This window comes from Nomascus leucogenys, chromosome 5 (assembly GCF_006542625.1).
Source record: "Nomascus leucogenys isolate Asia chromosome 5, Asia_NLE_v1, whole genome shotgun sequence".
Lineage (NCBI taxonomy): Eukaryota > Metazoa > Chordata > Mammalia > Primates > Hylobatidae > Nomascus > Nomascus leucogenys.
The window spans coordinates 6,248,587-6,272,353 of NC_044385.1; the positions used below are offsets into that span (position 1 = coordinate 6,248,587).

General features: G+C 46.8%; 1 protein-coding gene across 1 annotated transcript; it reads right to left on the reverse strand.

Annotated features, from left to right (window-relative positions):
* Positions 1–1,117: 1,117 nt before the first annotated feature.
* On the reverse strand, positions 1,118–2,413 carry BECN2 (beclin 2). Its single transcript, XM_030812483.1, has one exon. It carries the CDS (start codon positions 2,411–2,413, stop codon positions 1,118–1,120), a length of 1,296 nt encoding a protein of 431 aa, XP_030668343.1.
* Positions 2,414–23,767: the final 21,354 nt, after the last annotated feature.

The following is a 23,767-nucleotide window of genomic DNA, read 5'->3' on the forward strand; positions in this document are numbered from 1 at the left end:
TTTCTGGAAGGGTTCACCTCAAGACCTCTTAATTTATCTACCAGCCAATGTTACCAGTCACTTCCTGGCCACCCCAGCCCCTCACCTCACAGTTAATCTCAACATCACGACACAGTCCAGTAAGACTCACCTCTCACTTTGAACATGTCGAAATTTATTGAAAGTTTCTCAAGGATGAAGATGAGGGGCTTACACTATGCATCACAACAAAAACGAAATTTTTGAGTATTCTCTCCCCTGCCCCGACTCCAACGTTCCATTACATACATCCATGGCCCAAAATGTTTTTAAATTAAAAAGCTGAAAACCCCCACCTTGCTCCTCACCATGCCTTCTTTCCTCCCCACCCTTAGTCCGTGCTTTGTCTCCCATTATCCCTTTATGCGGGAATAATCTTAGCCTCTTGTAATTTAATTTTTCCTGTCATTTTGAATGTTCAGGTGGAGAAGGGGAGTGGAAGTTACAAGGAAGAAGGGACAAAGGTGTGTTGGGGAAGACTTATCTGATAATATATATACAGTACTTTAGAAAAAAAGAAAGTGGGCTGGGTGGGGTGGCTCATGCCTGTAATCCCAGCACTTTGGGAGTCCAAGGCAGGCAGATCAGCTGAGATCAGGAGGTTGAGATCAGCCTGGCCAACATGGTGAAACCCCATCTCTACTAAAAATACAAAAATTAGCTGGTTGTGGTGGTGTGAACCTGTAATCCCAGCCACTCGGGAGGCTGAGGCAGGAGAATTGCCTGAACCCAGGAGGTAGAGGTTGCAATGAGCCAAGATCATGCCACTGCACTCTAGCCTGGGCCACAGAGTGAGACTCTGTCTCAAAAGAAAAAGGACGGATGTGGTGGCTCACACCTGTAATCCCAGCATTTTGAGAGGCCGAGGCGGGTGGATCACCTGAGGTCAGGAGTTCAAGGCCAGCCTGGTCAACATGGCAAAACCCCGTCTCTACTAAAAATACAACAATTAGCCATGTGTGTTGGCGGGCACCTGTAATCCCAGCTACTCGGGAGGCTGAGGCAGGAGAATCGCTTGAACCCAGGAGGTGGAGGTTGCAGTGAGCCGAGATGGCGCCACTGCACTCCAGCCTGGGCGACAGAGCAAGACTCAAGAAAGCTACTTTTGATACCTTGAGGCAACCCAGACGAGACTCCACTGGAAATTTATAAGCAGGAACTTGAGTGCCTTCGTCCACAGCTCCTGCGTGTTCAGATGGGTTCTGATGGAATAGCATTCCCCTCGGCCGCTAACGTCCTCCAGCAGGCCTGTCTCCACCTGGATCCTGTAGGGCAGACAGAGGCCCAGCTCACCCTTCTCAGCCTCTTCCTTGAACTGCTGCATGCAGGCCAGGAAGGCCACCATGGCGCGGTCAAACTTGTTATTGAGGAAAACATCCTGCCCCCCATAACAGAACAACGGCAGCTCAGTCCGGTCCTCTGTTAAAGACTTCAGATACGAATGGTTTCCGCAGGGGATGAGTCGATACCGCTGAAACTGCAGTCCAATTGCATTGGCCAGGGCAAGGAGCAGCAAAGCCGCCTGTCCCCAGGCAGTGTTAATCTCATTCCAGCCCACAGGGACAGTGGGGAGGCGGCCCAACCTGAAGTTATTGATGACGCCCAAGGGGCCCTCCAACCAGATCTCAAACGCGGCGGTGAAACAGTTGATTTCCTTCAGCCGGTCCATCTGGACCGTGGCATATTGTAGCTGGTTCTCCACGTTCCCCAGCTGGTCAAGCAGTTCCAGCTGCTGCCACTTCAAGGCACTGTAGTCCCTGTCGTACTGCCTCTCCTGCTGGTCCAGCTCCGCAGCCTCTGCCTGGGCTGCCTCGAGATCCGCCGCTGCTCTTGCATTGTTCCTGTCCACATCCTCCAGCTCCTGCACCAGCCTGGCCTCCTCCAGCTCCAGGTCCCGCAGCTCCGCCCGCAGCGCCGCCATCTCGTCCTCGCTGGTCGCCAGCTCCCCGGTCTCCAGGCAGCGTTGGTAGTTCTGACTCTCAGCTTCTGTGACAGCGAGCTGGTTGTCCAGCTGCTCTAAAAGACTGTCGGTGCATTCTTCACACAGGGGATAGTCCACAACTTCTTGGCCAGAGACTATGTCAAAAATGTCACCAGCTGCCTTCTGGATGCTACTGAGCATATGCATGGCGCCAAGCTCCCCCAGCAGGGTGAAGATGTTGGCATGGTACTTGGACGCACTGCCATCACCTGGAAGGGGTCTGCTAGAGGCACCGTCCTGTTTCTCCTCAGCGTCTGTCACCTCCCTGGTGGTGGCGCCGGGCTCCCGGGTGTCTCCTGGCTCAGCCTGACTGGAGGTGGGCGCCGGGGCTGCAGGGAGGCTCCCAGACTCCAAGGAGCAGCTCAGCTTCAGGGCCTGGTGGCAGCGCTGGCACAGGAAGCGGATGGAAGACATGGCTGAGGGCCTAACTCCCGCCTTGAGTCTAAGTTTCCTCTGGCTCCCAGTTACTTATCATTTTATACCTTTTCAGGTCTTTCTAGAAGAGTGATCCTTTTAAAATGCACATGTCATCTTATCACTGTCCTGCTGAAAAGCCTACAGTGGTACCCTCCCTCCGTACCTGCAGACCTCCTTCAGCTCCTTACAGACCAGGGATTATTTCCAAAAGGAAAACCTGATCATTTCCATTTCCTCCTGTACCATGTCCCAGGCACGCCTTAAGAGTAATCTTGCTAAAACTAAAATCTCATCATGGCACTGCCCTCCTTAAAATGTTTAACACCCTTATCTAAACTTAAGATCGAGTCCGATCCGCTTTGGCCAAGGGCGTTGGCTCACGCCTGTAATCCCGGTACACTGAGAGGCCGAGGCCGAAGGATCGCTCAAGGCCAGTAGTCGCAGAATACCCTGGGCTACATAGGCAGACCCCTTCTCTACAAAAAGTGAAAAAATTAGCCAGGTGGGGTGGCCGCTTACAGTCCCAGTTACTTAAAAGGGTGAGGTGGGAGGATTGCTTCAGAGCTTGAGTTTGCAGTGAGCTATGGTCCACTACACTCCTGCCTGGGCAACAGAGTGAGACCCTGTCTCCAACCCCGACCCCCTCACCCCATGCCTTTTACACACACACACACACACACACACACACACGCACACACAGATTTTTAAAAAGAGGAAAGTTCAGGCTGGGCGCGGTGGCTCACGCCTGTAATCCCAGCACTTTGGGAGGCCGAAGTGGGTGGATCACCTGAAGTCAGGAGTTTGAGACCATCCTGGCCAACAGGATGAAACCCCGTCTCTACTAAAAATACAAAAATTAGTCGGGCGTGGTGACGGATGCTTGTAATCCCGGCTACTCAGAAGGCTGAGGCAGGAGAATCGCTGGAACCCAGGAGGTAGAGGTTGCAGTGAGCCGAGATCACACCACTTTCCTCCAGCCTAGGTGACAGAGAGAAACTCCGCCTCAAAAAAGGGGGGAAAGTTCAATCATTTTAACCTAACACCAAGGCCGGGGGCCATCTTTCTGTCTTCAAGGCCTGCTCTCCTGAGCCGTGGGCTCCTCTGTGTTACTAGTTACATGCATGCTAGTTACATTTCGGTTCTTCCAGCATGTAACATTGTTCCCTCTAACTGTAACACTCTTCCTTCCCCTCTCCACCTGGCCAACTCACTTATCCTCTAGGGCTGATTAATTGCTAAATCCACAGTAAACAGTAGATTATTGTTTTATGTTTTTTGAACGATTGATCTGTCTCCTAATCAATTGTGGTTGCCTCTCATGCTTGGCCCACTTGGAGGTTCTAGGGAATAATGAAGGACCTGAAAAGGGGTAGGGGCTCTGCAGTCAACTGCTAGAGGATGCTTCTGTTATTGATTCAGGAATATTTCAGAGAGGCCATTTTCTCCAAGCAACTTCCCTGGCCCCCATTTTAAGGCTGTCTGCTCTTGTGACAAACTATTTTTTTCAGATGGAGTCTCTCTCTGTCACCCAGGCTGGGGTGCAGAGGCACAATCTCAGCTCACGGTAACCTTCGTGTCCAGGGTTCAAATGATTGTTGTATCTCAGCCTCCTGAGTAGCTGGGACTAAGGGCGTGTACCACCCCGCCCAGCAAATTTTTGTATTTTTAGTAGAGCTGGGCTTTTGCCATGTTGCCCAGGCTGGTTGAACTGTTGACCTCAAGTGATCCTCCTGCCTCAGCCTCCTAAAGTGCTGGGATTACAGGCAGGAGCCACTGCACACCTGGCCACACTTAACTTTGTTTTTTTATTTTGTTTTGTTTTTGTTTTTGTTTTTGGTGGAGTCTCCCTCTGTCACCCAGGCTGGAGTGCAGTGGTGCAATTATAGGCTCACTGCAAACTCCACCTTGGGGTTCAAGTGATTCTCCTGCCTCAGCCTCCCAAGTATCTGGGACTACAGGCACATGCCACCATGACTGGCTACTTTTTGTATTTTCAGTAGAGACGGGGTTTCACCGTGTTGGCCAGGCTAGTCTCGAACTCCTGGCCTCAAATGTTCTGCCCACCTTGGCATCCCAGAGTGCTGGGATTACAGGTGTGAGCCACCGCACCCAGCCCCTGGGGTCACAGTTGGAAGGGATCCTCACAGAATCTGTCTTTCCTCACCCTGACACTTCTCCCTACAGGGTCGAGGAGCAGCAGAATGGGGTCGAAACTGCTTCCAATGCCGTGGTCAGTTCTGAGTCCTGATTCATTCTCCAGAAGTAGAATGGCAAAGTAAATTCTCTGGTAATGGCTATGCCTTATTTTAATTATGATTTCATGAAAACCAAACAAAAATGGAGCCACATGCCTTTTGGGTTGGAGTCAGCCCAGAGGGACAATGCCACAGGCTAAGGGAATATAGTGGGGAAGGGGAGTGGGAATTCTTTCTGACTCTAGGTTATCCAACTGAATAATGCCTCCAGGATACTCCAAAATCTATGTGTAGAGTCCTTGTCGAAGAAGGGAATCAGTGGAGCTGAATGAAGTGTTGCTCTCAGTTGGAAAGGAAATCCCTTCTTATTTCTGGAGATTTCCCCCTTCAATTCCTGCCTTCTCATAAGATCGGGTGCATTCAGGGTGGTATGGCCATAGACATCAATTCCTGCCTTCTGTTTCCAAGATCTCATTTTTTTTTTGTTTTTTTTTTTTGACGGAGTTTCTCTCTTGCTGGCCAGGCTGGAGTGCAGTGGTGCAATCTCAGCTCACTGCAACCTCTGCCTCCTGGGTTCAAGTGATTCTCCTGTGTCAGCCTCCCGAGTAGCTGGGATTACAGGTATGCACCACCAAGCCCAGCTAATTTTGGTATTTTTTGTAGAGACAGGGTTTCACCATGTTGGCCAGGCTGGTCTCGAATTCCTGACCTCAGGTGATCCACCCCCACCTCAGCCTCCTAAAGTGCTGGGATTACAGGTATGAGCCACCGCGCCCAGCCCAAGATCTCATTCTTGAGGGGTTGGGGGAGCCAAGAGGGAGGATTCTATGGATTGAAGTGTATGTGGGTCAGGGTTTTTGTGCACTACTGTGTTGCCAGCACTTAGGTGAATTATCTTGACCCTCAATTCTCCTTCCAAACTTCACTTATTCCCTTGGGTTCCTTTGCCACAAAACCCTGGGAGGGATTTGTCTATACTCACTGTCTCCAATTCCTCTCTGCACATCTCCTCTTCTTTTTGAGATGGAGTCTCGCTTTGTCGCCCACGCTGGTGTGCAGTGGCGTAATCTTGGTTCACTGCAACCTCCACCTCCCAGGTCCAAGTGATTCTTCTGCCTCGGCCTCCTCAGTAGCTGGGATTACAGGTGCACGCCACCACACCTGGCTATTTTTTGTATTTTTAGTAGAGACAGGGTTTCACCATGTTGGCCAGGCTGGTCTCGAACTCCTGACCTCATGATCTGCCCACCTTGGCCTCCCAAGGTGCTGGGATTGCAGGCCTGAGCCACCGGGCTCAGCCTTCTTTTTTTTTCTTTTTTTAATGAGGAGAGAATGGCAATCATTTACAATGTTTAAGAATGAAGAGCCAGCCAGGCACGGTGGCTTACGCCTGTAATCCCAGCACTTTGGGAGGCCGAGGGGGGCAGATCATAAGGTCAGGAGATCAAGACCATCCTGGCTAACACAGTGAAACCCCATCTCTATTAAAAAAATACAAAAAATTAGCTGGGCGTCCTGGCGGGCGCCTGTAATCCCAGCTACCTGAGAGGCTGAGGCAGGAGAATGGCGTGAACCCGGGAGGCGGAGCTGGCAGTGAGCCAAGACCATGCCACTGCACTCCAGCCTGGGCGACAGAGTGAGACTCCCTCTCCCAAAAAAAAAAAAAAAAAAAAAGAATGAAAAGTCGATTAAGAAGAGGACTGAGATTGGGCAACATGGTGAAACCCTGTCTCTACAAAAAATACAACAACAAACATATTAGCTGGGTGTGGCGGCACAGACCTGTAGTCCCAGCTACTTGCAAGGCTGAGGTGGGAGGATTGCTTGAGCCTGGAGGTCAAGACTGCAGTGAGGTGGAATCGTGCCACTGCACTCTGGCCTGGGTCATAGAGTGAGATCCTGTCTCAAAATAAAGTCTCAGAAAAGAGAAGGGAGGGGAGGAAAGGGTAAGGGAAGGGAGGGGAGGGAAGGGGAGATATTCTTACTTGGATTCCAGAGAATAGCTGCTTCAGATTCTTCTAGATCTCTGAGCTCCCATTTTGACCCACTGGCTCTCCCTCCTTATCTGGCCAAGAGAATATGCATTAAAAAAAAACTCTCAAATCTATTTTTTTAAATTTATTGATTTAAACAGGGTCTTGTCTCTGTTACCCCGTGTCACCCAGGCTGGAGTGCAGTGGCACACTCATAGCTCACTGCAACCTAAAACTCCTGGACTCAAGTAATCCTCCTGACTCAGCCTCCTGAGTAGCTAAGACTATAGGTGTGTGCCACCACACCTAGCTAATTAAATTTTTTCTTTTTTTGTAGAGATGGGGGTCTCACTTTGTTGCCCAGGGTGATCTCAAACTCCTAGGCTCAAGCAACTCTCCAACCTTGGCCTCCTCAAGCACTGGGATTACAGATGTAAGCCATCACACCCAGCCCCCCAAAAATCTAGTTTTGATATGAACAATTGTTTTTGTTTTCGTTTTTGTTTTGACAGGGTGTCGCTCTGTTGCCCAGGCTGGAGTGCAGTGGCATGATCTTGGCTCATTGCAGCCTTGACCTCCAGGGCTCAGGTGATTCTCCCCCCTCAGTTTCCTAGCAGCTGGGATTATAGGTGGGCCACCACACCCAGCTAATTTTTGTATTTTTGGTAGAGACAGAGTTTTACTGTTGTCCAGGCTGGAACAATTGTCTTTTTCTGAAGCTTGCAAAATGTGAATAAAAGCTTCCATTAAAAAGTCAAGGCTACGAAGTTTGCAGTTTAGGCATAAAAAATTAAATAACATTTAAAAATAATAAATAAATAAATAAGGTAATTCAAGGCTGTGTACTTCTATGCTCATAGTAGTATTATTCAACAGTATCTGGCCGGGCGCCGTGGCTCACGCCTATAATCCCAGCACTTTGGGAGGCTGAGGTAGGTGGATCACCTGAAGTCAGGAGTTCGAGACCAGCCTGACCAATATGATGAAACCCCATCTCTGCTAAAAATACAAAAGTTAGCTGGGTGTGGTGGCATGCACCCGTAATCCCAGCTACTCAGGAGGCTGAGACAGGAGAATCGCTTGAACCTGGGAGGCGAAGGTTGCAGTGAGCCGAGATCGCGCCATTGCACTCCAGCCTGGGCAACAAGAGCAAAACTCTGTCTCGAAAAACAAACAAACAAAAACACAATATCTTAAACATGGAAGCAACCCACGTACCCATCAATGCATGAATGGATCAACAATAGGTGGTGGATGAATCTGATGGACCTTATGCTAAGTGAAGTATGCCAGTCACAAAAAGACAAATACAGTCTCATTCCACTTATATGAGGTACCTCGTGAAATTCACAGAGACAGAAAGCAGGACAGAAGTTTCCAGGAGCTGGGGTGAAGGGAGGATGGGAGTTAATGTTTAATGGGTACAGAGTTGAAGTTTGGGAAGATGAAGAGTTCTGGGGACAGATAGTGGAGTGGCTGCACAACAGTGTGAAGGCACTGAATGCCACTGAACTGCACACTTAAACATGGTTACAGTGGTACATTTTATGTATACTACAATTTTTTTAGAGACGGGGTCTCACTATGTTGCCCAGCCTCAAACTCCTGGGCTCAAGTGAACTTCCTGCCTCCGACTGCCAAAGTCAGCTTTCCAAAGTGCTGGGATTATAGGTGGGAGGCACCGCGCCCAGCCAATGTATATCATACGACGATTTTTATTTTATTATTTGTTTATTTATTTAATTTTTGAGACAGAGTCTCACTCTGTCACCCAGGCTGGAGTGCAGTGGCGTGATCTCAGCCTACTGCAACCTCTGCCTCCCGAGTGCAAGTAATTCTCCTCAATCAGCCTCCCAAGTAGCTGGGACCACAGGCATGTGCCACCACACCCAGCTAATTTTTGTATTTTTAGTAAACACAGGGTTTCACCATGTTGGTGAGGCTGGTCTCAAACTCCCGACCTCAGGTGATCCGCCCACCTCAGCCTCCCAAAATGCTGAGATTACAGGTGTGAGACACTGCACCTGGCCTCATACAACAATTTTAAAAAACCTCTAGGCTCCCCTGGGTTTTGGGCCCCAGAGTAGCCCTTGTTTCTTTTACAAACCTTTGCAGACTTTGCCTGCGGCTTCACAGAATTCAGTGTGAGAGATGTCAGGTATCTGAGGAAGAGCTGCTTCTGCTGCAGAGGCCAGAAACCTAGGCCAGATACACCTCACACAGCTTGGGAAGACAATGCTCCTAAAAACAGGGATGCTCAGCTTTGTGGTTCATGTTAAAAGTCAAAAAGGAGGCCGGGCGCGCTGGCTCATGCCTGTAATCCCAGAACTTTGGGAGGCCGAGGTGGGCAGATCACCTGAGGTTAGGAGTTAGAGACCAGCCTGGCCAACATGGTGAAACCCCATCTCTACTAAAAGTACAAAAATTAGACAGGCATAGTGGCAGGAGCCTGTAATCGCAGCTACTCAGGAGGTTGAGGCACAAGAATTGCTTGAGCCCGGGAGGTGGAGGTTGCAGTGAGCCATGCCATTGCACTCCAGCCTGGGAGACAGAGCAAGACTCCATGTCAAAGAAAAAAAAAAAAAAGTTAAAAAGGAATGTCAAGCATTGTTTTATTTTGTTTGGTTTCAGACTAACCAGGTATCCTTTCAGATTCTTTGCCAAAAGACTGTAGATGAGTAGATGAGTTAATTGGATCAAGCTGGAACCAGAGTTATTTTTTCAAGGCTCAAACTATCAAAAGAGCCAAGATCCTGACTTTTTGTCCCAACTCAGCTGCTGATGTAGGAAGTCATTTAAGCTCACAGTCTGCTTAGTTAATCTCTGTGAAATAGGTTTAATGCTAGCAATTAAGTGTTGCTCACAATAAGAAACAATATGTGGCAAGGCCACATACACGTTGCCTCCTCAGTATTTGGCAGAGTGGGTGATGTAAAGTAAGTGTTCAGTAATTGATTGATTGATTCCACATGCCATGACTAATGCTTCGAAGCACTCAGCCTAAAGGCACGGAGCTCTGTCCTCTTCCCAGAGCGCTCATTTCTGGCTAATACCATGCCATAAAAATAAAATATAAATTTACAACAGAGCTAACTTAGGGAAATTATACACATAAAACAAATACGATCTATTTGCAAAAGGATTCACAGAATTTCTACAAATGGATCTTTGATAAGCGTGTATTCCAGATCATTAACTATTTATAATCAATGTTGAAATGTTGAGAGTTAATGCCAATTGAAGGTCTGAAACTTCTTGCAAGCCAATCAAACCTGTGAGGGTTGACACCACTTTCTTTTTCTTCTTTTTTTTGAGATGGAGTCTCACTCTGTCGCCCAGGCTGGAGTGCAGTGGCGCAATCTCGGCTCACTGCAAGCTCTGCCTCCCGGGTTCACGCCATGCTCCTGCCTCAGCCTCCCGAGTAGCTGGGACTACAGGCACCCGCCACCACGTCTGGCTAATTTTTTGTATTTTTGGTAGAGACAGGGTTTCACCGTGTTAGTCAGGATGGTCTCGATCTCCTGACCTCGTGATCCACCCGCCTCGGCCTCCCAAAGTGCTGGGATTACAAGCGTGAGCCACCGCGCCCGGCCATTACTACTCATTTATTAAATGCTACTGTAGGCATTGGGGAAGGGGTGGAGGCTAACATCTGTTAAGCACCTAACATAACATGTTCCCGGCCTTAATGTGACAATTGTTCACATGTTCACCCTTCCTTCCCTCTCTATGGGGACTTCTTTTGGACAATGGACTAGGCTGAGGTGACAGCATGCTAGTTCCAAGGCCACCTTTCATCTAGTCCTCTTGTCCTGCTGTATTCCAAGAGAGTATCCTACTCCGTGTAGCAGCTGCTCCTTCAGCCTCATTCCCCGAATGAGAAGACACCTAGAGCCCAGCCCAGCACAGCCAATGCCAGCCTGCGAAACTCAGAAATAAATGCTTGGATCATAAACCACTAAAACTGACGATTATTATCACAGCAAAGGCTGACTAATAGATACAATTACCTTACATATATTTTCTCATTTTAATTTTGAAACAGGCAAAGGATATCAGAATGCTGAATATCAGGACCTCTCAGGTTCTAGGATTTGAACGCATGTGTATTTGACATTGAGAGTTTTGTGCTTTCTATAAGAACATGAAAACTCTTGGATTTGATGAGTAAAGCAAAAGTTGACAGAATAAAACAGTGACCTTAGAGAAATGCTAACTGAGTATTACTGGGGTAGCCCTAGGTACATGATTCTCAGCCGGGTGCATGGCTCATGCCTGTAATCCCAGCACTTTGGGAGGCTGAGGAAGGTGGATTACCTGATGTCAGGAGTTTGAGACCAGCCTGGCCAACATAGTGAAACCCCATCTCTACTAAAAATACACAAAATTAGCCAGGCATTGTGGTGCGTGCCTGTAGTCCCAGCTACTCGGGAGGCTGAGGCAGGAGAATTGCTTGAACCTGGGAGGCAGAGGTGGCAGTGAGACGAGATCGAGACACTGCACTCCAGCCTGGGTGACAGAGCAAAACTCTGTCTCCAAAAAAAAAAAAAAAAAAAAATTATCAGACCCTCCTGCTGAACAGATCTCATAATAGGAGGTTCCACATCAACAAATCAGCCTCAGATGCCCCCAGGATGCAAATGGTCAGCTGCTGATAGTTCCTTCTTTCCCTGTGTACTTTCACATACATAGTGCAGTTAGTGACAGACCAGCATCCCAGAGTGAAGATGATCAGGCTGCTTCCAATAGCTTTGGTGAGAGTGAAAACATCCATGACCTTGTCTCACACTCCTGCACTTCTCTGCCAGAAAGCCCTGGCTCCTGTCCTTTCATGAGTCAACCTTGCAGGTGTTTGTGTGGGACCCTCAGGGATGAAAAATGATGCTCTGGCATGGAGAAGCACTGCAGGGCTTACTAATCTCTTAACACCGCGAAGTAGGAAAGGGAAAAACAGCTAACGGGATGGAAAGGCAGTTTGGGAATTGGTTTGGGAAGGACAGCAGACCTTCATGGAGTCAGCCAGAAAAGGTGGTTCAAACATGTTTCTTCAAAGACCCTGAGCAATTTTTCAGTTTTTCGTGTTTACTGCATTAGGGTCCGCCTGGCCCCTTGGGCAGTGGAACGTGGCCCTGGAGCCTCCTGAGAAACTTCTCTGGCAGGTCAGGGAGTGAAGGAATGGTCAACCTCTGCCAGTGCCCTGCTGCTCTGGTGCCTTCAGAATTCACCCAGCCTGGCCCAGTCACACAGGTTGGGAGGCTCAGCATGTTTGTTCTTAGCTGTGCAAAATTCAGGAGTTTCTTCTCCTCTCTAGAACATGTGGAGCTCTCTCACTGAGTCTGTTTCTTGCTTTTCCTGGAAAGCTCTTCAAGCACAATTGGCTCTTTCTCACCCTTCAGGCCCCAGCTGAAACTTCACTTACTTGAGGGGGCTTTAACCGACCATTCTGTGTAAGTGGGTCTTCCGAGGTACTCTCTGTTAGAGTACCTTTACCAAACTGGTCACCGTCTGTCATTAGTTGTTGTTCAGCTGTTTATCATCTGTCTTTCCATTAGGATGTGAGCTCCATCAAGCCAGGGACTGCATTTGTCTTCTTCATTGCTCAGGCCTTTATGCCTGGCCCCTTATGAACTTGACAATGAGTGACTTGAATGAATACATGTGAATGAATGAATGCATGCCTCCTTGTATCAACTCTGAAAGGCAAGTATAATTTTGCTATTAACTGCTGAAATCCTTCTAGACTTTTCTTTTAAAATGTTGCTTTAATTGTGTCACATACGCCTTATATGAAGATTTGATTCTGCAGAAGTTTCAAGCACTTTTTTTTCTTTTCTTTTTTTTTTTGAGACGGAGTCTCTCTCTGTCGCCCAGGCTGGAGTGCAGTGTGGCGCCATCTCGGCTCTATGTGACTTCTGCTTCCCGGGTTCAAGCGATTCTCCTGCCTCAGCCTCCTGAGTAGCTGAGACTACAGACACGTGCCACCACACCCAGCTAATTTTTGTATTTTTAGTAGAGACGGGGTTTCACCATGTTGGTCAGGCTGGTCTCGAACTTCTGACTTTGTGATCCTCCTGCCTTGGCCTCCCAAAGTGCTGGGATTACAGGCATGAGCTGCTGTACGTGGCCTAGATTGAAGCACTTCTAAAGAAATGGAAGACAGGGCCAGGTGCGGTGCCTCAGGCCTGTAATCCCAGCACTTTGGGAGGCCAAGGCGGGTAGATCACGAGGTCAGGAGATCAAACCATCCTGGCTAACAGGGTGAAACCCCATCTCTACTAAAAAAAAAAAAAAAAAAAAAATAGCCGGGCATGGTGGCAGGTGCCTGTAGTCCCAGCTACTCAGGAGGCTGAGGCAGGAGAATGGCATGAACCCGGGAGGCAGAGCTTGCAGTGAGCCAAGATCGCGCCACTGTACTCCAGCCTGGGCAAAAAAAAAAAAAAAAGAAGAAGAAATGGAAGACAGTAGCAGCCCCCAAGAGGCAACCACTTGCAAATGTTCTTGTTCTCTTTTCTCTAGCGTTTTCCTTTCTCTGCTATTACATATCTGTGTACATACAGAGATATCTTTTAATATAAATGAGTTTGATTTTTCTTTAACAATGACTGGAATCTTCCCAGTCGTTGCTGTAGTAAGCACTTCTCATAGTGCTTATTATAGACGAACCATGATTGTTTCCACTGGTGTTCTCTGGGTGGAAAATTAACATAAGGTAAGCAAGCATTTATGATTTATCTCTTTCTGATATTTTGCAATTAGCTCTGTCATCCTAAAGCAGAATTTACTAAGATTGGCTGGTTCACTGAATAAAGGGTAATGGAAGCTGGTGTTCCATAGTGAGCAGGTCTATGCAAATCTGCCCCCAAAGGCCAAGGAAGCTGAGAAGCCAAAGAAAGAGGCTGACAAGGGCCGGGCGCGGTGGCTCACGCCTGTAATCCCAGCACTTCGGGAGGCTGAGGCGGGCAGATCACGAGCTCAGGAGATCAAGACCATCCTGGCTAACACGGTGAAACCCCGTCTCTACTAAAAATACAAAAAGTTAGCCGGGCGTGGTGGCGGGCGCCTGTAGTCCCAGCTACTCAAGAGGCTGAGGCAGGAGAATGGCGTGAACCTGGGAGGCGGAACTTGGAGTGAGCCGAGATTGCGCCACTGCACTCCAGCGTGGGCAACAGAGCGAGACTCCGTCTCAAAAAAAAAAAAAGAAAGAGGCTGACAAATCCAGTTTCTGGGAAAGAAACATTTAATAGGCACTTACAAACAGAAATGATGACTCAGGTGGTTGCAAGATAAGATGGTGGAACTCCATGCTTACCTCCAGACCCAGGGCTCATATAGATAGGGAGTTTGCCTAAGGGTAAGATTTACCGAAAGTATGTGAAAGTGAAAGTAGAAATCGTAGAGGCATTCCCAGAACCAGAGTTAATCAGAAGTCAAAGTGGCGGATTAGCATCCAAGATGGAGTTGCTTTAGCTTCCACAGCTGGTTTGGACTGCTGAGACACAAGTTCGTTTTACTCTATTATTATTTTGTAATTTTCTTTCATCAGAAACTCACTCTAAGGATTGATAATTCCACCATTTAGCAAAGTGTTTAATCCTTAATATAGAGGAAATTCATATTCAATAAAAGCCTACTTCGGTGCTTCTGTACCTCCTGGGGCTCATAAATGCACTAACCAGCAGTTTCAGGCTGGGGGTCCTCAGTCTCCCCAACCAGTGCTGACAGAGGCCGAGTTGAATTTGAAACAGTGGGAGATCTAGAGATGGTAAGAAACCATTTTTGTTTGTTTGTTTGTTTGTTTTAGAGACAGGGTCTTGCTCTGTTATCCAGACTGGAGTGCAATGGTGTGATCATGGCTCACTGTAACCTCAGACTCCTGCGCTCAAGCCATCCTCCCACCTCGGCCTCCCAAAGATGTTGGGATTACAGGCTTGAGCCACCACACCCAGCCAAGAAAAATTTTTGACATCTTCCTAATCCTGACTCTTTGTGACCTCTCTGGTTTCTTTCTGAGAGATCACTGAGCATTGGGCAGACTCACTGCCTCTGCTGCAAGATAATGATACTCAGGCTTGCCAAATCCAACACAAGTCTTTAGACAAAATGCCCCAAAAAGTGCTTTCAGTCTTTTTCTTCCTCTGTCATTTCTTGGAGTGTCTTTTGACTTAAGGATATTTTGAAAAGCTCATTCATCAAGTAGTTCTTTTTCTACGCTGATGTCCTGACCAGCACCAATCTTAGATCACATCCTATATAAATTTGCTAGCAGGATTTCGGTGAGGAATGTTATCAAAAACACATGATTTTTCCTTGAGAGTCGTATTTGAGTACAGGATTAAAATTTTCAATCACGTGTCCTCTGTGGATGCTTAATGATAGTACCTAATAGACAATAGGTTTCCCATTAAATAATAATTGAATGAATGAAATGCTAAACCTGAAGCATTCATATTTTTCTTTTTTTTTTTTTTGAGATGGAGTCTCGCTCTGTCGCCCAGGCTGGAGTGCAGTGGCGCGATCTCGGCTCACTGCAAGCTCCGCCTCCCAGGTTCGTGCTATTCTCCTGCCTCAGCCTCCCAAGTAGCTGGGACTACAGGCGCCCACCACCACGCCTGGCTAATTTTTTGTATTTTTAGCAGAGATGGGGTTTCACCATGTTAGCCAAGATGGTCTCCATCTCCTGACCTTGTGATCGTCCAGCCTTGGCCTCCCAAAGTGCTGGGATTACAGGTGTGAGCCACCACGCCCAGCCCATATTTTTCTGACTATGTCGTGATGTTACTAGTGGTTCTTGTTTTTTTCTATTTTTTAGGTTTTTTTTTTTTTTTTGAGATGGAGTTTCGCTCTGTTGCCCAGGCTGGAGTGCAATGGCGCAATCTCAGCTCCCTGCAACCTCTGCCTGCTGGGTTCAAGCGATTCTCCTGCCTCAGCCTCCTGAGTAGCTGGGATTACAGGCATGTGCCACCACGCCCAGCTAATTTTTGTATTTTTAGTAGAGACAGGGTTTCTCCATGTTTGTCAGGCTGGTCTCGAACTCCCAACCTCAGGTGATCCACCTGCCTTGGCCTCCCAAAGTACTGGGATTACAGGTGTGAGCCACCACGTCCAGCCTCTATTTTTTAATTTTCAATTTTTATTTTTTTGAGACAAGGTCTCCCTCTGTCACCCAGGCTGGAGTGCAGTGGCGTGATCACAGCTCACTGCATCCTTGAATTCCTGGGCTCAAACACTTCTCCCATCTCAGCTCCCAAGTAGTTGAGACTATGGGTGCACGCCACCACACCTTGCTAATTTTTTAAAAAATTTTTGTAGAGACGGGATCTCCCTATATTGTCTAGGCTTTATGTTTGTTTTGAGATAGGCTCGCTTTGTCAACCAGGCTGGAGTGCAGTGACACAATTATAGCTCACTGCAGCCTCGTCCTGGGCCCAAGTGATCCTCCTGCCTCAGCCTCCCAAGCAGCTGGGACTACAGGCACGTGCCATGCCCAGCTGACTAGTGGTTGTTTTATTTTAAAACATATTCTGTCTCCCCTCTAGCCACAGTTATATGAATTTGGCCACTCTAAAAAAAATGGTAAGGGGTGTGATTTTTCTTCCTGATGAAAAAATAAAACTTCGAAAAATACATTTTTATTTAATAAATATTTATTATAGTTTCTATGCCTAAGAGTGAATGCTTAAACTAGTTTTGCCAAAAGGAGCTTCCTCTACTATTGCCACATAATTGTAGTGATCTTTTTCAATCTAATAACTATATAATGGGTGAGTAATATTTGCCTGGTTGGTTACAAAAATAAGTACATGATGTTTGTGTGTTATGCTCTTTTTAATTTTTTTGTATATTTAGGTTTGTATGTATGTGTTTGTGTGTATATATGTATACATTTTCTTGGGTAAGTATCCAGCAAGAGAGTTTATAAAAGCAAGACGTTTCTGTTGAAATGCTCTGTGTTGGCCAGGCACAGAGGTTCACGCCTGTAATCCCAGCATTTTGGGATGCTGAGGCGGGCAGGTCACTTGCAGTCAGGAGTTGGAGACCAGCCTGGCCAACATGGCGAAACTCAGTCTCTAATAAAGATACAAAAATTAGCCGGGCATGGTGTCACATGCCTGTAGTCCCAGCTACTTGGGAGGCTGAGGCAGGAGAACTGCTTGAACCCCAGAGGTGGAGGTTGCAGTGAGCCAATATCACACCACTGCACTCCAGCCTGGGTGATAGAGCGAGACTCCATCGCAAAAAAAAAAAAAAAAAAAGAAGGAAAGAAATGCTCTGTGTTCATAGCTGCTCTCAAAAACTTTTATTAAATTGTGACATCATCATCAGCATAGGGTATCCTTGTAAACATATACATAATTAAAAGATTAGTATCAAAATATATAATGAATTCCTGCAAGTCAATTAGAAAAATCTATAACTTAGTAGGAAAATGGGAAAAAGACATGACTAGTGATTTCTTTTTTCTTTTCTTTTTTTTTTTGAAACAGAGTCTTGCTCTGTTGCCCAGGCTTAAGTGCGGTGGTGCAATCTCCTAGGGTTCAAGTGATTCTCGTGCCTCAGCCTTCCGAGTAGCTGGGATTACAGGCACGCACCACCACGCCTGGCTAATTTTGGTATTCTTAATAGAGATGGGGTTTCACCATGTTTGCCAGGTTGGTCTCAAACTCCTGACTTCAGGTGATCTGCCTGCCTCGGCCTCCCAAAGTGCTGGGATTACAGGCATGAACCACCGCACCCGGCCTGACTAGTGATTCTTAATTCTGGCTGCCCATCACTGAGGACTTAAAAAAACACAGATGTGGTCGGGCACAGTGGCTCACACCTGTAATCCCAGCACTTTGGGAGGCTGAGGCAGGCGGATCACCTGAAGTAAGGAGTTCAAGATCAGCCTGGCCAACATGGTGAAATCCCATCTCTATTAAAAATACAAAAATTAGCCAGGCATGATGGTGTGCGCCTGTAATCCCAACTACTTGGGAGGCTGAGGCAGGAGAATCACTTGAACCTGGAAGGTGGAGGTTGCAGTGAGTGGAGATCGCGCCACTGCACTTCAGCCTGGGTGACAGAGCGAGACTCCATCAAAAAAACAAAACAAAAATGTGCCCTGCCTTTGCTAGATTCTAATTTAATTTTAGTTTGAGACACTGAATCTGCATTTTCTTAAGCTCCCTAGGTGACTCAGAGTACAATAAGAGTTGAGAACCAGAAGATAGAAGATGTCCTTGCACTGGGTCTTGAAATATCTGTAGATTCACACAGAAAAAAAAAAAAAAAAAAAAAAGAGGGACAAAATATTCTGAATGGACATGAGAACGTGAGAACATGAGAGATGGGAGCTACTCATGTGCAGGCATGGAATCTTGTAATTTTAGAATTGGAAGTAACCATAAAAATTATTGGGCCAGGTGTGGTGGCTCATGCCTGTAATCCCAGCACTTGCGAAGCTGAGATGGAAGGACTGCTTAAAGCCAGGAGTTGGAGGCTAGCCTGGGAAACATAGCAACACCCTATTTCTACAAAAGTAAAAATAGCCATGCGTGGTGGTACATCCCTGTAGTTCCAGCTACCCTGGAGGCTGAGGTGGGAGGATTGCTTGAGTCCAGGAGTTCGAGGTTGTAGTGAGCTGAGATCACACCACTGCCTTCCAGCCTGGGCAATAGAGCAAGATCCTGTCTCAAAAACAAAACAAAACAAAGCTCTCTGTTTATGTGTCTCCTACTATGTTTATCATTACTGCTGTTAAAATAGTTGTTCATATACACATATATATAAATATAGTATTTATCATTTATATAATTTATTATAGATGTGTGAATATATGTATATAAAATCGGTACTTTATAATTTGTTGAGAACTTTTATCTGAGTTATTTTGAGTTCCGTAATGATTCTATGAGGTCATGAAAATCATTAATCCTATTTTATAGTTGAGGAAACTGAAGCCATTGAAGCTCAGTGGCTTTGGCAGCTGCTGGTGTTGAGATGTGCCAGGACACAAAAGAAGTGGGAGAGAGGAAGAAAGATCATTTGAGGGACTTTCATTTTAGGTGGGAGTAGGGGGCTTTTTATTCATATTAGTAACCATCCCGATAATGGGTAAAAATGCTGGAAGAACTATGGAAAACTTCTTAAAGAATAGAGGGACTAAAATATCGTGAGGAATGACAAGGCCAGTGTCTAGGAGAAGGCAAGAACACGGGAAGGTGAGCAGAAACTTCACAGCTTACTTTTGCCCTGTGAGCATTTGCTGATATGGATGAATCAGCTGCTGAGCTGAGACGTGGGGAGAGGCTAGCAGGGGTCAAGGCCCAAGGCACTCTACATAGAGAAAAGATGACAAATGTTTCCCTCATAATCAGAACCAGAAGGGAACCAGAAGTCAACCATTCCCCATTTCCCATCTTTCTAGAACTGTAGGAAGAGAAAATTCGTAAATTTATGATACAGTAAAATCAAAATAGGTTGGGTGCAGTGGTTCATGCCTGTAATCCTAGCATTTTGGGAGGTGGAGGCAGGAGGATCGCTTGAACCCAAGAGTTTGAGACCAGCCTGGGCAACATGGTGAAAACCTATCTCTACAAAAAATACAATAAATTAGCTGAGTGTGGTGCAGCCCACTTGTAATCCCAGCTACTTGGGAGGCTGAGACAGGAGGATCACTTGAACCCAGGAGGTGGAGGTTGCGGTGAGCCAAGATCATGCCACTGCACTTCAGCCTTGGTGACAGAGCAAGGCCCTGTCTCAATTAAAAAATAAATTAATTAATTAAAAGAAGATAAAAATATATTACCTATTTATACTAAATGTGAATAGACTATAACTCAAGGACAACTTTTAAAAAATTTATATTTTTATTCAGCAATAAGAGACAGATTGCTGGGTTCAGTAGCTCATGCCTGTAATCCCAGCACTTTGGGAGGCAGAGACGGGCAGATCACTTGAGCTCAGGGGATCGAGACCAGCCTGGGCAACATGGCAAAACCCCACCTCTACCAAAAATACAAAAATAGTCTAGTATAGTGGCTCATGCCTATGGTCCCAGAGACTGGGAGACTGAGGCAGGAGGATCACTTGAGCCTGGGAGGTGGAGGTTGTAGTGAGCCGAGATTGTGCCATTGTATTCCAGCTTGGGCAACAGAGGGAGACCCTGCCTCAAAAAAAAAAAAAAAAAAAAAAAGTGGAAAAATATATACTGTATCATGCAAATACTAATTTCTCTAAAATCTGTATAGCTGTATTAATATCCAACAAAATTGACCTTAAGGCAAAGAGCATTATAAAAGGTAAAGGAAGATATACCGTTATAATAAATGTTCAAATCATTTCACGATAAAGCAACATTAGTCTATGAACCAAAGCAAGGCAGGATTTATAAAAGCACATTTGGAGTCTATGGAATAGTGACACGCCTCCCGCCCCTTTTGTAAAATAATTAGCTTATCGATGCCCTCCAGGAACACACCTGGAGTTAAACAAAATTGAGTTTTTGTTCTCCCTGCAACAAGGGAGAAGGCACACCATGGAGAACTATGAGGCATCGCAATAGAAGGGCCAGAAAAGACTTATTAAAGGATTTGGGTTTGTGTTAGATGATCTGGGGAGGGCTTAAGGAAGCAAGGCTTTGCTTTGGATTAGATGCTGTCAGAAAGTAGAAGTAATTCTGTAATTGTTTTTTTTTTGAGATGGAGTCTCACTCTGTCACCCAGGCTGGAGTGCAGTGGTGTGATCTTGACCCACTGCAACCTCTGCCTCCTGGGTTCAAGCAATTCTCTGACTCAGCCTCCCAAGTAGCTGGGACTACAGGCACCCACCACCACACCTGGCTAATTTTTGTATTTTTAGTAGAGACGGGGTTTCACCATCTTGGTCAGGCTAGTCTTGAACTCCTGACCTCATGATCCACCCACCTCAGCCTCCCAAAGTGTTGGGATTACAGGCGTGAGCCACTATGCCTCATATTTTTTTTTTTTTTTTTTTTTTTTTGAGACAGAGTCTCACTCTGTGGTCTAGGCTGGAGTGCAATGGTGCAATCTTGGCTCACTGCAACCTGTCTCCCAGGTTCAAGCGATTCTCCTGCCTCAGTCTCCTGAGTAGCTGGGATTACAGGTGCCCACCACCATGCCCAGCTAATTTTTGTAGTTTTAATAGAGATGGTGTTTCACCATGTTGGCCAGGCTGGTCTCAAACTCCTGACCTCAGGTGATCTGCCCACCTTGGCCTCCCAAAGTGCTGATATTATAGGAGTGAGCCAAGGAGCCTGGCCTATAAGTGAGTATCTTAATAATTCTTATCTGCTGGGCACGGTGGCTCATGCCTATAATCCCAGCACTTTGGGAGGCCGAGGCAGGCAGATCACGTGAGGTCAGGAGTTCGAGACTAGCCTGACCAACATGGAGAAACCTCGTCTCTACTAAAAGTACAAAATTAGCCGGGTGTGGTGGCACATGCCTGTAATCCCAGCTACTCGGGAGGCTGAGGCAGTAGAATAGCTTGAACTCAGGAGGTGGAGGTTGAGGTGAGCCAAGATCGTGCCATTGCACTCCAGCCTGGGCAACAAGTGTGAAACTCCATCTTAAATAATAATAATAATAATGATAATAATTCTCATCTGGAAGATGGGAATAACAGATTGTGGCTGAAGCTGTAGCCAGTCAGAGCAGTCACTCATTAGCCAGGATAAGAAGCTACTCGGTCATTTGTGGTCTGGATGACATTCTTGCTTTTGTCTGTGTTCCAACTTGGTGACAGAGTAGTCCTGGTTTTATCTTGATCCACCTCTGTCACAGAGTGGTCTTGCCTGATTGTCAGTGTTCTATGAAATTATTGTGTTTGTTGGGAGGACGCCACAGCCTGGCTGTGTGTGCCAGGCCAGCTCTTGGTATCAGGGGCTGCTTTCCTCATTTTCAGGCTGAATGCTGTCCTGGAGAGTCGTCTGCCCTTGAGCAGACTGACCGAGTTGTCAGGAAAGGCAACTTCAGTCTTGAGAGCCTTCCAAGAAACCATGTGATTTCAGCTGCAGAGTGAACATGGCGTGCTTGTCTGCAGTTGTTCCTGCCTTCGCCCTTCTACCTTAGCTAAGCCAGGTTTCCAACCGTTCCCTTGCTAAGATTCTTTAGTTTTAATTTAATTTTTTGGTTTTGCACAATCGATGTGGCTTTTGAGAGGTAATTTTTTTTGACCTTGTATTTTTATTTATGAGGTCAGAAGCAAATTTGGTAAAACAGAGGGTTTGATTTTGGGGACTCAAATGAGTTTGCAAATGTTTAGCACCAGGGCCATTTCCCATGAAATGTCTTTATTCATATATTCCATGTTCCCCATTAGCATGAATCACTGACTCCGCTGCGACACTCCTAAAAATGAAGGCAACTGCTCCCTGAACAAGGTGCTTGGTGCGAGTAAAGTGTTTTCATATCCACTGATGAAAGACACATGCAACAGTAAAATCAATTCAGTGCCTTTTTCCGACTTTTCCAGCCAAAAGCTCTGCTAAAATGTTGTGGCTGTAGCTTCACAGCTGTGAATAATTTTATTCTGTTACCGGCAATTCCATTCTTTTCACTGCTGTGGTTTTCATTTCCCTCCTGGTGGTTTGAGTCCTCACGTCCAGTCTCTGCTCCCGTGGTCCACCTGGGCCACTTGCCCCACTTTGGGATGACCTCATTCAGCCCTCCAGTTGCCATGGCAGCGCCAGGAGTTGGGAGGAATGTTGCTTTCACGGTCTGGGCAGCTCTTTCCTCTGGGGTGATTGATTCGGGATCTTTTTGGTTAGCATTCACATCAAAGAGACTCATTTAATTTTCCCAGCCACTTTTCTCTCCACATCTATACGTAACCCCCTGCCCTCCATGCTGGCTTTTCAGAAGATTCAGATACCCTTATTCAGAGCTTTAAAGTTGTTTGGGCTTTAACATGTTTATTGACAAACCATCCACGGCTGGCCCATGTCTAGACCCTCAAATGCTGGGTGGGCACCACCTGGTTCACTGTAGTTTACTTATGGAGAAAATTCTGGATTTCTGTTACTGGGTGGAACTTTCTAGATGGCTGCTGTGACTCTAGGAAGAGTGAGGCTGGAAACTCCAGGAACTTTGAAGCCTAGCCCTTCCTGATTTCCAAGACTGGCTGCCGGCTCTTTCTCAGACCTGTCCTGACGTTCCTCTATGTTCTACTGTTTGACCAAGATAAGGATTTTAAGAGCATTAGCCCCGATCCCAGCATGATAATTTCTAGGCTAAGATTAAGAATGAGGCTGGGAGTGGTGGCTCAGGCCTATAATCCCAGCACTTTGGGAGGCCAAGGTGGGGGGATCATTTGAGGTTGGGAGCTCGAGACCAGCCTAGTCAACTGGTGGAACCTCGACTCTACTAAAGAAATACAAAAATTCGCCAGGCATGGTAGCAGGTACCTGTTGTCCCCCCTACTTGGGAGGCTGAGGCATGAGAATTGCTTGAACCTGGGAGGCAGAGGTTGCAGTGAGCCAAGATCACGTCACTGCACTCCAGCCTGGGCAACAGAGCGAGACTCTGTCTCAAAAAAAAAAAAAAAAAAAGTAGGAATGAGCACCTGGTGGCTCACACCTATAATCCCAGCTACCCAGGAGGCTGAGGTGGGATGGAATACTTGAAGCTAGGGATTCAAGAGCAGCCTGCACTTAATAACTGTAGTTAATACTTTAAATCAAAAGAGACATTTAAATAGAATGTTCTATGCTTCTGCTTTGAATAATATACCTTCATAAAAACCTGGAAGGCCAGGTTTGAATTGAGAATTCTTGGAGTCCTTGGTGTTCTGCATCGGGATGTAGTGGGTGGTGGGAAGAGCTCTTCCCGGTTCGCAGATGTGGTGCCCCTTCCTGCCCTGTCATTCTTGCTTTCAGCTGTAGCACAGCATCATGTGCCTTGCTCAGGCAGGGAAGGGGCCCACGTAGGTCCTGGGAGTGGGCTGTGCCTATTTTGGTAGGTCATTCTGGGGTCGCAGTACCCTGGCATTGTTCAGAAGGGGCACAGCTTCTGGGTGGGCCTGTCACTCAGCTTGATAGGGACGAAGGCATGTGCTGGGGGGGCCCAGAGCAGTGGCCTCTAAATCAAGGGCCCAGGGCAGGGGCTTATCTCGCCCAGGTCTAAAGGTGACGTTGCTTTAGCCTACATCTAGTTGAGGACAGGCCTTGGCAGAGAGCAGGAGGC

Excerpts from the sequence above, each read along its gene's own strand:
- BECN2 (XM_030812483.1), bottom strand. The coding sequence starts at position 2,413 with ATGTCTTCCATCCGCTTCCTGTGCCAGCGCTGCCACCAGGCCCTGAAG.